Source organism: Leptopilina boulardi, unplaced genomic scaffold, assembly GCF_019393585.1.
Source record: "Leptopilina boulardi isolate dan_hultmark-lab unplaced genomic scaffold, ZJU_Lbou_2.1 LbouV2_372, whole genome shotgun sequence".
NCBI lineage: Eukaryota > Metazoa > Arthropoda > Insecta > Hymenoptera > Figitidae > Leptopilina > Leptopilina boulardi.
In genome coordinates this window covers 112,176-125,054 of record NW_026137943.1, presented here as the reverse complement: position 1 = coordinate 125,054, position 12,879 = coordinate 112,176, and the positions used below count along the sequence as shown (strand labels likewise).

Sequence of the window (12,879 nt, the reverse complement as noted above, 5' to 3'; positions counted from 1 at the left end):
GAGTTCTTAAAGAATTTATATATGAGAGACATGGGTATATGGCAAAATGTCATTGGCCGAAGTGGACAAGGAAAAGCGTATGTATTTCGTCAAAGACTACATCGTCCAGAGAGCGGAAGTGAGGTAAAGCTTATTCAGTCGGAAGTTGCAGCGCTGTTTGCCCCACTGGATTTTACTTTAGAGAGAAACTCAATGTTCAGTATAGGTACTCACACATAAGAGAGAGAGAGGAGAGAGACGACGGTATAGTAACCTATCGGTCGGAAGGATGCTTCAGATATATATATATACAACTTTATCTATCAGATACACTCAATGTCGATAGAAACTTTTTTTACTTATCTGTATCGATTCTATGGCTAATTTTATTATATGGCAAATATTTCATGTCATTTTGATAATTTTCCAAAAAAAGTGTGATTTATTATGAATTAATTTATAAATTTATTTTTCAACAATTAGAAGATAAAATGAAATTTGCAAATGTCATGATATCATAATATTATTATCAAATTAATTCATTTTAATATCGATGATAACCATGGGTATATGGATTATAAAGGAGCTGATTCGGAATACTGATCTGCGGCGTGGCGAGGCGTGATTAATTTCAAAATCCGAATGACCCTATTCAGAACGATGCTTTGTTATGTTAATCGAATTTATGATTGTCATAGGGTATATAGCTGAATTCTGACTTCTGTCAAGAGCAGTTTCCATATTTTCTAGATCTACTGTTTCGTACTTTAATTAACATAATAAACAAGAATTTCTGATTTGATCAAAAATGTATTTAAACCTTTCCCTCTGTTTTTTTAAAAAATATTTTCCAAATTCAAGGACTAGAAAATTTTCCCCATTGTAAAATTGAATTCAAGCCAAAAGTCTTTTAGGTAACAGCGCGAGTGCCCTTTTCCAGGCGACAGAACTTTACAGATTTGCGTCATGTTTCTAAAATACGAGAGTCGCTAAGAAGAAAAGATCATCAAAGTCCCGAAACTAATTTCGCGAAGCGAAGAAAAGTGCTCTTTGCAAAAAAAAAAAAAAAAAAAATGTGACATACGACTCTTTTTTACAAGTTTTTCCACTTGTTCCCCATCCGTTTAAAAAGAGACACTATTCTTCTATATATATATATGAATTTCAGTAATTTTCTTTCGCGGATTTTTGTACAGGATGTAGCATTGTGTGTACAAGTTTACCGCGTTGAATTTCACAAAAGTGAAAGACAGAACGAAAGGGTAAATAATATCCACGTCCTCGAGGTTTTCGAGTTTACGATGAAACTTTCATACTTTCGAGCAAAGAGTTTTACTTACCTTCATGTAGCTTTTCCAGTGTACCAGCCGCTGATGCTCCAACCGTAAAAACAAACAGCCAAAATAGAATGAAGGTCCTCCTAAATGACTGCCAATCTTTCACGTTATCCATTGCACTAACACTCGCGAACTGTAAACAAACAAAACAAAATTTTTTAAAAATTTTTTTGAAAAATACATATTTTACAGATAAATTGAATTTTCATATTTAGTGTAGTTTACGAATTCTCCCTTTTAATCCAATTACCCATAAACATTATTATTTATATAAGGGGAAAAAAAAGTTTTAAATCACTTTCCAAAACTTTTTTTTTCTTTTTTTTTGCTCAATATTGAAAGTGTTCTTGGAAAAATATTTGTCTGAAATAGAAAGTTACTCCCATAACAATCGAGATTTGTCAGAATTTCTGATACTAAAGAAAAGTGGGATTCCAAGAGTTGCCTTGGAAGTTTTAAGATAAGGTTTCAGAAAACACATGTCATTTGTTTGGTCAGCCTTATCGCGGTCAGACAAAACTTTCGGGTCAATAAGTCAAAGTTGGACAATTTTTCACAATTAGAATTGACATTCTTCTAAATAAAAGAAGAATGTGAATTTTTGCTAATAAAAATATATTTTGAATAAAAAAAAAAAAAATTTCTAATACAAATTAAAGAAGTTTAAAAATAGTGAATTTTATAATACAAACATGTAAAATGAAGTCAGTGTTGCACAGAGTTGTGGAATCCTTAATGATGTAACTTTAGCAGACTCGCTAGCTTAAATAGTTTGCGAAATACACAACAGTGATCTAGGTGAATTCTCAGACTCAATGAAACTACCAAAATGACGTGTAATACGAAATTTGAATATTTTTGTTAATTAGAATTAAACTTTTAAAATAAATTTGTCACGAAAATTATAATTAAATTCATTATAACAATTAAAGAAATTGAAATATCGATTATTGATTTTTTTGAACAAAAAATAAAATTTTCACCATAATGAAAAAGGAGACGAAATTCAGTGGTAGTTTTGAAACAATAATTACTATCAAGAAGCAGCACTTAAGAACTTGGCGTCACTAAGACCGAAACGCAGGGTAAATAATTCCGTGAAAAGTTGTCCATCTCTTAAGCCAGGTAGCAGAGAATCGTAAAGTGTGTCTCTTCTACTTCATAACTAAGGGAAAAGTAGAGACTGAAGATGATGAAATAATTTAACGCCTAGAAAGTTTATTTCACCTAAAATGTTGGCTCTCTTTGAAACTTGCTAAAGTTGTTTAAGAGCTCATTAAAAAAATAATTTCATCTTAGCTAAGACGATGTTTTACTTAAATATGATTACAATCAATTTTCCATGAATTCTATATATATATATTTAAAAAACCCTTCCCAGTGAATATTTTAAAGACGTTAATTGCATTTCTATTGTTTTATGCATCATCAAAAAAGCATTCTCTTTTAATTTTCGTTTAGGTAAATTATTAATTTTTAAAGGATTTAATTTATTTTTATGTAAAATTTTGTTTTTTTGATAGTTTTTGGTATTTGAAAAAGTCATATTACTTGGCAAGTACAGTACCATTTCCAATACCGCTTCGAAGTCAATTTCGATTGTTTGACTAAGTGCTTGGAGTAAGAGTAGGGTTTCTTGAATTTGATTTCTCATCTAGTATCAGTCTTCCTTACTTTCTTGTTATATTTGTAGGTCTCGATTGAGAGTGGATTTAAGAAATCTATTTTGAACACTATCAAAAATAGCAGATTTTGTAAACGTAATTCCAATAAGATTTACAATCAAATTAGAATTGAAATACAGTTCCAAATTGATGCAAAAAACAAGGAAATTTAATAATATAGATTCCAATTATACTCAAAGAACCCAATTTGTGTTGTACTTTTTTGGGGGTGAAACATAACAATTCGCAAAAATCAGTTGTGGCAGCCATTAGTAAGAAACAAGTCTGAATGGGATTTTCTCCGAAAAGGGAAAGGCGTCATTCTGGAAGTAAGCGGATTCGTCGACTTCATGAATTGCATTATTTTGGAGATGGACAGGATGATTAGTGGAAGAGAGAGGATGAAGAGAAGCGATAGAAGAGAATATCGTGTGAGTAGAGACATTACGCTAGGGTGGCTTGATTAACGAAACTCGGTGGGTCGCGTAGAAGGAGGACAAGAACGAAGGACCCATGATACCCGGCTAGAAGCTTGAACTGCTAATTCAACCTCCACTCCAAGTCGGCTTAACTTGACGATCACTGATCTTAGAGGCTTCCCATTCGTCCTTCGAGCCTTGCCATCGCCATTGCACTCTTGCTAACTTGGTTTAACCGAGCTCTCGTTAATTCGTTTACCGCTAATGCCCGTTGCAATGTGGCTAAGTGGCTATTGCTGCCTCAAGCGATTCGCCCAGCTTGACTCATTTACCAATTACTTCGCCACTGCTATCTGCCTCTCTCACTCAAGAGCAGACAGAATTCCGTCAACCGAAAATACACTCTCCTTCCAAGTAACGACATTATCGATCGGTTAGAATTCAATTTACTTTTACAAGTTTCCTTTTTTGTTTTCCTTATACAAAGATTTTTTTAATCTCTCTCTCTCTCTATAAAAGTCCTAATAATTCAATGAAAACAAAAATTTATTAATCCATTAAAGAAATTCAATGGGACGGGGAAAAAAATGTGGAAACTTTTTTTTTTTTTAGATGTAATTGAAAGTATCACACGAGAGATAAAAGAAACGAGGGTGTCTCATTTCTGTAATTCCTTGAAGATTTTTTATCCTTACGTATCAAACTGAAGAAGAGAAGCCTCTTGGATTTCAATTTTGCCTCGAAGAACGCCCTTGACTCGTGGGAGTATAGAAATGCGGGACAAGAGGAACCCTCGAGTGCACTCCATACTGAAGGACGCTCAGGATCAATATTTATAATCTCGATTCTAGACGACCAAGGGTCCACGAAAGTCCGCTTCTGTGAGCCAACCAAACGAGACATCGTTCCTGCTTCAGGATTTAACCCTCGTACTTCGAGGCTCGTCTTTATCGAAAATGACAAATCCTAACAAACGTTCACCCTCTGCTCTCTCTCTCTCTTTCTCTTAGTACCAACAAATCTTTGTTCTCGATTTTTTTCTTCTCTGAGCTTTCTAACTATGGATCAGAAAACATTGATCTAAATTTTATAAGTTAAAGAGATTGGTGATACATTATTCTTGATCTCCTTAGATATATATGGAATTGAACAGCTTCCCTCTTAAAACATTGAAAATCAATTGATAAAAATATATCAATGATGGTTACTGATGGAACAAAAATTTCTTGAGAAATTGACAGAAACGTCGATTTCAAGGTCAAGTCAAGGATATTCAAGGTTAAGTAAAGATCATTTAGAGGTCAACGTCGATTTCAAGGTCAAGTCAAGGACATTCAAGGTTAAGTGATGGTTATTTAGGGGTCAACGTCGGTTCCAAGGTCAAGTCAAGGTCAAGGACATTCAAGGTTAAATGAAGGTTATTTAGTGGTCAACGTCGGTTCCAAGGTCAAGTCAAGGTCAAGGTCATTCAAGGTTAAGTGAAGGTTATTTAGTGGTCAACGTCGGTTCCAAGGTTAAGTCAAGGACATTCAAGGTTACTTTAAGGTTACGTAAAGGTCATTTGAAGGTCAAGTCAAGGACATTTTAAGGTTAAGTATAGGTCATTTAAAGGTCAAATCAAGGTCATTCAAGGTTATTTACAGGTCAAGACAAGGACATTTAAAGTTACATAAAGGTCATTTGAAGGCCAAGTCAAGGACATTTTAAGGTTTCTTCAGCTTTATCAAATCAAGGATATTTAAAGTAAAGTCAAAGACATTTCAAGGGCAAATCAAGGTCATTTGAAAGTCCTTCAAGGTCATTTAAAGGTTATTCAAGGTAATTCAAGGTCAAGACAAGGACATTTGAAGGTTAAGTAAAGGTCATTTGAAGGTCAAGTCAAGGACATTCCATTTGAATGTCATTCAAGGTCATTTAAAGGTCAAGGCAAGGACATTTCAAGGTTAAGTAAAGGTCATTTGAAAGTCAAGTCAAGGATATTTTAAGGTTACTTTAACTTCATCAAATCAAGGACATTCAAGGTCATTTGAAGGTCAAGTCAAGGACATTTGTAGGTCATTCATTTACATTTATCTGTGGTATCATATAGGTATATCATACATGTACTTTTTTTTGTATATATTTATTAATATTATTGTTATATTTTTTTTTGTTTTCTAATTTTTTTTTTTTCAACAAAGAAAAAATTATTTCTGCAAATTTCTAAAGTTCTGATTCCCGTGAGAAATGTTGTTGCAACAAACACAATACTGCGGTTACGAAAGTCTACACCACAATATATGTAATAGGTTGTCCTTTGTAGAAGTTTATCAAGTTTTGCCTAAGATGAAACTGCCTTGTCTCATTTGAGACGCAAGGTAGACTGACATTTCGCGGTTTATAACCCACACACATATACATACACGTATATATATATATATATATATATATATATATATGCGTACGCGTCGTCTAGCGTAATGATGACGAGAAGACAAGAGAAATACGGAAAATAAAGGGTAAGGTGGTCAACTCTTTGAAGTCCCTAAAAGCAGCTTGCGTCTACCATTTGTACCATATATGAATGATGTAAAGGAAAAAAAAACTGTCTGGCAAAAACAGGAGCTCGTATAACGCTTTTCTGAATTTGCATCAAAAGGATGTATATGAAAGTAATTTTTTTGGTTTTATTTTCCGTCTATTTAAATTTTTTTCTTTTTTTTTTACTTTTGCAATTTTAATTAAATTTGCGAAAATTATTATTAAATATTTCAATAGAAAATGCATTTGTTAGCTGTAAAGTAGTTGTGGAAAAAAAAAAGTAATAAAGTATGAATTTATTATTTTATTTTTTTTTTTAAAGGATATATTTTTATTTGGCCCTTGATTCTTGCGTCAAGTAGAATCTTATACAGTTGAACACGTACGAGGGTTGACTGGAGAGCGCGCGGTAGTCATTGAGGCGCGTTTTCAGTTCTACGCTGGCGACAAAGTCACGATAATCGAGAGTGCCGTGCTTTCAGTGATAATGGGCAAGTGCACGCGCTGGAAGCCTGAGAGTGTACTCTCTGCCAGACAACTACGTGGTAACGAAATTACGTGGAACATTGCGTTTACCGCCTTCGTGATGCGATTTTACATTGGTGAGAGGCGTAACGCGACAAACGTTCATTTCGAATTTTCTCCAACACAATCACCCCCCCGCCCCCCCCCAAAAAAAGGATGTTATCATCATTATTTTATTAATTGTCATGTCACGTCAACTTGACGTAAAAATAAATAATTATTTTGCATGTTTAATAATTATGTTATTTATAAAACAAAAGAATGTATTAAAATTTTATCTAAATTTTGAGGTTATGTTCGTTTCTCGGTTAGGGGAATTTAAAGTTATGTTTGTTGGTCATAGTCTCAAACCCAACGGTTCCTTGACCTATGTTCTTGAATTTTGAGGTTATGTTTGAACTAAGAACTTGAATTCTAAAAACCTATGCCCTAGAATTTTGAGGTTATGTTTGATTTCTGACCTTGAATTTTGAGGTTATGTTTGATCTTTGACCTTGAATCCTAAACAATTATTTACAAAAAAAAAATCTGTACATTAATATTTTTCAATTACATATCTAAAAGGAAGCAACATTCAGATTCACTTCATTTTGAAAGAGAAAATAATTTATCCCTTGGTAGCTTGTTGAATAATTCTTGGGAAGAAAGTTTGTTCAAGATTTATTACAAGCGAAGATAGAATTTGAAGATGAAGAAAAATCACAGGGTTATTCCAATGAGAGAAATGAGTTAACAGTTTTTTTTTTCCTTCTTTTTGATTCATGCGGAGGACACAAAAAAAAAATGCAAAGAACGAACTTCTTGGGAGAAGTGGTAAGATAAACTTTGGATGAAATCTCTTTGCAGTGTGGCGATTCGAAAGTGAAATTCCAAGGGCCAAAGAAAAATAATTACAGTTCCAATTTTCTCCAACCCCCCCCCCCACCCCAGGAGAATTTACGAACGATGAGAGGCCAAATATACGGCAAGAGGAGAATTTTATTTACAAATGCTCCGGTAATCTAGCTCAAGTAAAGTATTTCATGGAGTGGATGAGTAACTCGAAAAAGCAAGTGAGAGTAAAAGAAAAGAGAAGAAATTACGAAGATATATACATACAGCTAAAATAAATCGAGTCCAGGTTTGCGGTGGCAATTCGGGTGACTTGTATACAAGTCTCTTTCTCTCTCTCTCTCCTACTTCTTTTCTATGATTCCTTTTTGCCTCGCGCAAAGTTGATTGCACTGGGAATATAATTTGATTCTTTCGTTGCCTGGTCTCAATAGACGCAGTAATCCAGCTCGCTGCTTAATGAAAAAATATTATTGGCTATTCTTCTTCCCGCGGTGTTGCTAATCCCGTTGCTGCAGAGTTGGCAGGAAAATTGCATTTTTGCGATACAGAAAAAAAAGAAGAAAAATAAAATTAGAATTGTCCAAGGACAGTTTTTATTTCAAGTAAATATATATAAATTATTAATAAATAAGATTGTCAATATCAGGAAATAATGAAAACCTTAAAAAAGACCTTAAAAAAAAATGTTTTACTGCTGTGAGTTTAATTTTTCTTCATTTAGACTAATGGAGCAACTTTTCGCAATAAACATAAAATAGAAATGAAAAAGAATAGTTGGAGAAAATTAGTATTTGTCGCAACGAAACTATTTTTTTGGTCCCAGTATGACAATAAACAAAGCTTCTATTGGGATTTTTATATTGCACTTTAGGGTCGTAACAGCATTCAGTAATCGGAAATGCTTTTCACAAAGGTTTTTTAATGCTCCACTGACGACATACAAAGTCGTATTCTTTTTTTCGTTCCGTCTCAAAACGATTCGTGGCAAAAGGGTACGTATATGTGAAAAACTAAAAGTTGATATAAAAATTTAGAATCGATGGTAACCGCTTTATCGTTGTCAGCAACTCATAAGAGTTTGGTATTCGTTGTGGTGAGATTCCTTGCAATTTTAAACGTCGATAACGACTTGAGTCCCTGTGGAATTTTCTACCTTCTCTCATTCTCATGACTTTCTGTTTCCCTACTTTCTCTCTTACAAGAGTAAAGTACAAATAGTCAACATGACTATAAACTTATCGGTGACTGCGCGTCGAGTGTAAGAAAGACCCACACCCAAAGTTGCCCATAAATCTTTTTATACTGCTCCGTTTATTTCGCCTTTATTGTGCCTCGTAATTCGTTAATGATGCAGTTAATGTTGGACTATATAATGGACGTTCTCCGTACTATGGCAATAGGTTCATTTCTATTTTGCCATCACAAACCCCCTCCTTATGGCGACAGGTTGACTGGTGAGAATTAAATGTGAAACGCTTTCAACAGATAGTTTTACAGACATGAGGAGTGCGCTGAAAACAGAACATTGCTTTTCTCTTCACGTATTGCCAATTTCCACGAGAATCGATTTTAAATTTACTATGCAGAATGGAAAGAAAGAAAAAAAGAAGAAGTGAGAAAAACGAACTCAAACGCAGATCTCAAATACGTTCTTGATATATACAATTGAAATGAGGAGAAAATTTTATCTTCTTGTAATGATTGGTTCGGTGGAAAATTACCTAGAATCCTGAAAGAGGATACTAATTTAGAATTTTACATCTATTTTCTCATTTAATGAAGGAATTTGCATTTTTAAATTTTAATTTGCCTACAACTTGTTTTTGACTGTTGAGTTTTCAATCAGTTTTGATAATCTCGGTTAAATAATTATTGCGAACAAATAGGAGAGAAAATAGATTTACGAGTGCATCGACTTAAGAGTTCGAGTGTCAAAGATGAAAATCGAAAATTCATCTAAAAGCTCAAAGAGAAGAGGAGAATGAGAATGATGATGGGAATTTCCTTTTCTGCTCTAGCGGATCGATTTTTCTGCAATTATTGTCGATTCAGACCAAGCAGACCAAGCGGGCAGCTCTTAAGTGCCCAAGGGTATGCTGTACCATGATTCATCCCCCCCGACCGTTATTTTCGCATTACGGAACCAACTTCGCTTTTGCCCTACGGGAATACCTTTTTGATTCGAGAATGCTCTGAGTATATATATGGTATATATATATGTAGGATAAAACTCCGTCATTTCTGCGTTAACGTGTCAGTTATGAAAATTCTCTTGCTTTGAAAGAGAGAGAGAGAGAGAGAGAGAGAGAGAGAGAGAGAGAGAGAGAGAGAGAGAGAGAGAGAGAGAGAGAGAGAGAGAGAGAGAGTAGTTCATCAATTTGTGGAGAGTGCTAACTGACATTGAGTGTTAGTTGCTGTTACTCACTATCAATCTCTCATATTTTTTGTGACATAGATAAGTGACATAGTATAGATATTGACTTTATCACTAAATTGACTTTTCTAGCAAAAAAGAGCTTTTAGCTTTCATTGTTGAATAAATGAGTATTCATTACACTGAACAAAAAAAAATTGATCTTTTAATCCAAAAAATGTTGGATAATTTCCTGTTAACTAGTGTTTCACTGAAGAAATCGGTAACCGTTTTACGATTCTTATAAAATCTTTCTTCAAATTGATAATTAACATTTCAAAATTCAAGTATTAATTTTATTTTAACTATTTAAAAATGTCCTAATAAATGAGCTCTTGTCTCTGAATTATAATTTTTGCTCCAAAAAGTATTTCACTTATTAAATTTACAGATTCGTGTGTTTAATTCAATTGTCCCACATAGTGATATCAATTATTTTTTTTTTGTTTAAAAGCTTTTAAAATAATTTCCAATTGTCTCTTATTCAGTTATTAATAAAATCATTTATCAAAAATTTATTAAAATATTGATAAGTTACTAAAATTTTCAGAAATTTTAATTATTCAAATATGCAAATTCTCGTGTGTTCAATTTAAATTAAGAAATGAAAAGCATTCCATAATCGTGAATTTTAGAGAGAATTTTATATATATATATATATATATATATATAGAATGGCAATTTTCACTGACTAGTAAAGTAAACGTTTGCCTTTCGGTCGATTTCACTTCGCTTTCAAATCGAAGCAAACATTCACGTTTCTCAGATCTTTTCTGCAATATCGTCTTAAGGGGTTAAAAGCCCAGGAATTTTTAAGAGCCACTTACATATATGCAATGATCATTTCAAAATTTCTTCTTACAGAAACAAATCAAATATCATTTTATGTTGAAACTAAATTTTTAAAAATTGTTTAAAAAATTATATTTAAAAATTATTTAAAAAAAAAGAAAAAAATAATGTTAAAATTAATCGTATGTTGAAGGAGAAAGATTTGTATACATTGTGACCAGTAGTTTAAAATTCACCCCTTCCTGGATATCAAGCGGACCGTAAAGTAATCCTCTGCTGTGTGCCAGTTCCCAAGGTCTCGTCTCCGTACGATGTCGAGCCGAGAGATTATTAATTGTAATTAAATTCAGAGAGGCGGATCAGAAACCAGAGAGAGAGAGAGAGAGAGAGAGATTTAAGCGACTAATTCGCACTCGGAAAGGCCTTCGGAAAACCACACTGATCATATTTTCTCATTACATTAAATTCCTTGTTTTCTTCTTTTTTTTATAAAATTAAATAAGAAATTTAAATATGACTTGCGAAAAAAAAAATTAATCCATATATTTAAAAACAAATATTTTACATTTTTTTGCTTCCTCGTGGAGGAAGCTATGTAGTCCTTTCGTTTATAAACTTTTTAAAAATGGTGAAAACAAATTTTCCTCTATATAGAAACATGTTATATGAGATCCTGATCAATTGTCCGGATGTATGTATGTGTGTGTGTATGTGTGTGTGTGTGTGTGTGTGTATGTGTGTGTGGATCGTTTTTGTGAACACGATATCTTTAACAGGTTTTAATGGATTTGGATAAAATTTGGTAGGCTTATTTAACACATTAATCTCTCAAAAATGACGAGAGGATTTTTAAAAATACCCAAAAAAAAAAATTTTATCGTCTTTTTTCCAAAAATTTTTTTTTAATTGAAAAAATTTTTAAATCGAAAAATTTAAGGTAATATATAATATAATCGTCTTCTTTATGTCAAGATGAATCGATTGATATATATAAAGTATAGATTTGATTGAAATTTAAAGAATTAAAGAAAGTTAAAAAATCAAAAATTCTCATTTTAGCTAAAAAATGATGTGTTTATTTAAATTCATGTTTATATATGAAATAATTTTATTCCCTGCATTGAAACGAATTGGTTGGTATATATAAAGTATAGATTTGATTTAAAATTTGAGAATTAATAAAAATTGAAAAATCGAAAATTCATATTTTAGCTAAAAAATTTTGTGTTTTTTTAAAATTCAAGTTGATGAATAAAATAATTGTATTCCTTGCATTAAAACGAATCGATTCGTATATATAAAGTTTATGTTACACTCAAAATTAATTAAAATTTTCTTTATTTTTCAAAAAATTTAATTAATTTAAAACATTTTTAACTCGAAATTTTTTAAATCAATCAATTGAATTGGACAAATTCATTGCTTCCTTCACGAGGAAGCGAATTTTTTGCTTCACACAATGAGGAAGCATAATGTTTATGAAATAAACATAAAGGACCCCCTCCTTGTTTTTTAAATTATTATTTCAAACTCAATGAATTACTCATATTTCACAAAATTATAAACATCTGATTAAATTTTCATAAGCATTATTTATTAAACTTTCAAATGACTGAATATATTTCCATATGAATATATTATAATATTATATATTCTAATTAAAATTTTAGTCACACAAAAAGCTCTCCATCAGTGAACTATATATATATATATATATTTGGATGTTTAATATTATAGAGAAAATTGTTCATTTATTTAAAAAAAAGAAAAATTAATAAATGTTAAAATCGACAGAGAAGAGGGAAATATTTGAAAATGTAAATTATGAAATAATTTTTTAACAAGCCATATAAATTTCATATATCACTTTTTATTCATTATTAAATATTATCTTTTTCATTCTCCAAGCTAGGTTATGTGATTTGATTTTTAAATTTACATTTTTTTTTTCAATTTTGTATATATATGTATATGGAAAACCACGTAACCCTATTGGTTTAAGCCCATCCAAAACATGTTGCAATCACGATTGTGGTTAATAATTTCTACCGCAAACCATCGTTTCGAATAGACGAAATAGAACGCGTTGTTGTGGTTGTAACATAAAACCACGATCGTGCAAAATCGTGCGTGGTCCATAGTATATATATATAGGTTTATACGAACAGCGAGAGATATCGTTGGGTTTTGGGGAACTGACATGAAAATAAGTTTCGTCTGCTTGACGAAGAGCATCCCATTCTATGAACGAACCACAGTACAGTGTGGACCAATTCTGCAACTGTATATATCCAATCGGTCACCATTTGCTGACTTTGCAATGTTATTTGAATGAAAATCACATTATTGTAGATTATTTTTTTTTTAATTCATTGGGTCTTTTTAAATAGTTCCAA

General features: G+C 32.1%; 1 protein-coding gene across 1 annotated transcript in view; it reads right to left on the bottom strand.

Annotated features, from left to right (window-relative positions):
- LOC127287630 (semaphorin-2A) overlaps nucleotides 1-12,879 on the bottom strand; it is a 207,419-nt gene that overhangs the window by 116,193 nt on the left and 78,347 nt on the right. The window contains exon 3 of the mRNA XM_051314660.1: nucleotides 1,320-1,449. Within this exon, the coding sequence (XP_051170617.1) occupies nucleotides 1,320-1,449 (130 nt within the window). The remainder of the gene's footprint in view (nucleotides 1-1,319; nucleotides 1,450-12,879) is intronic.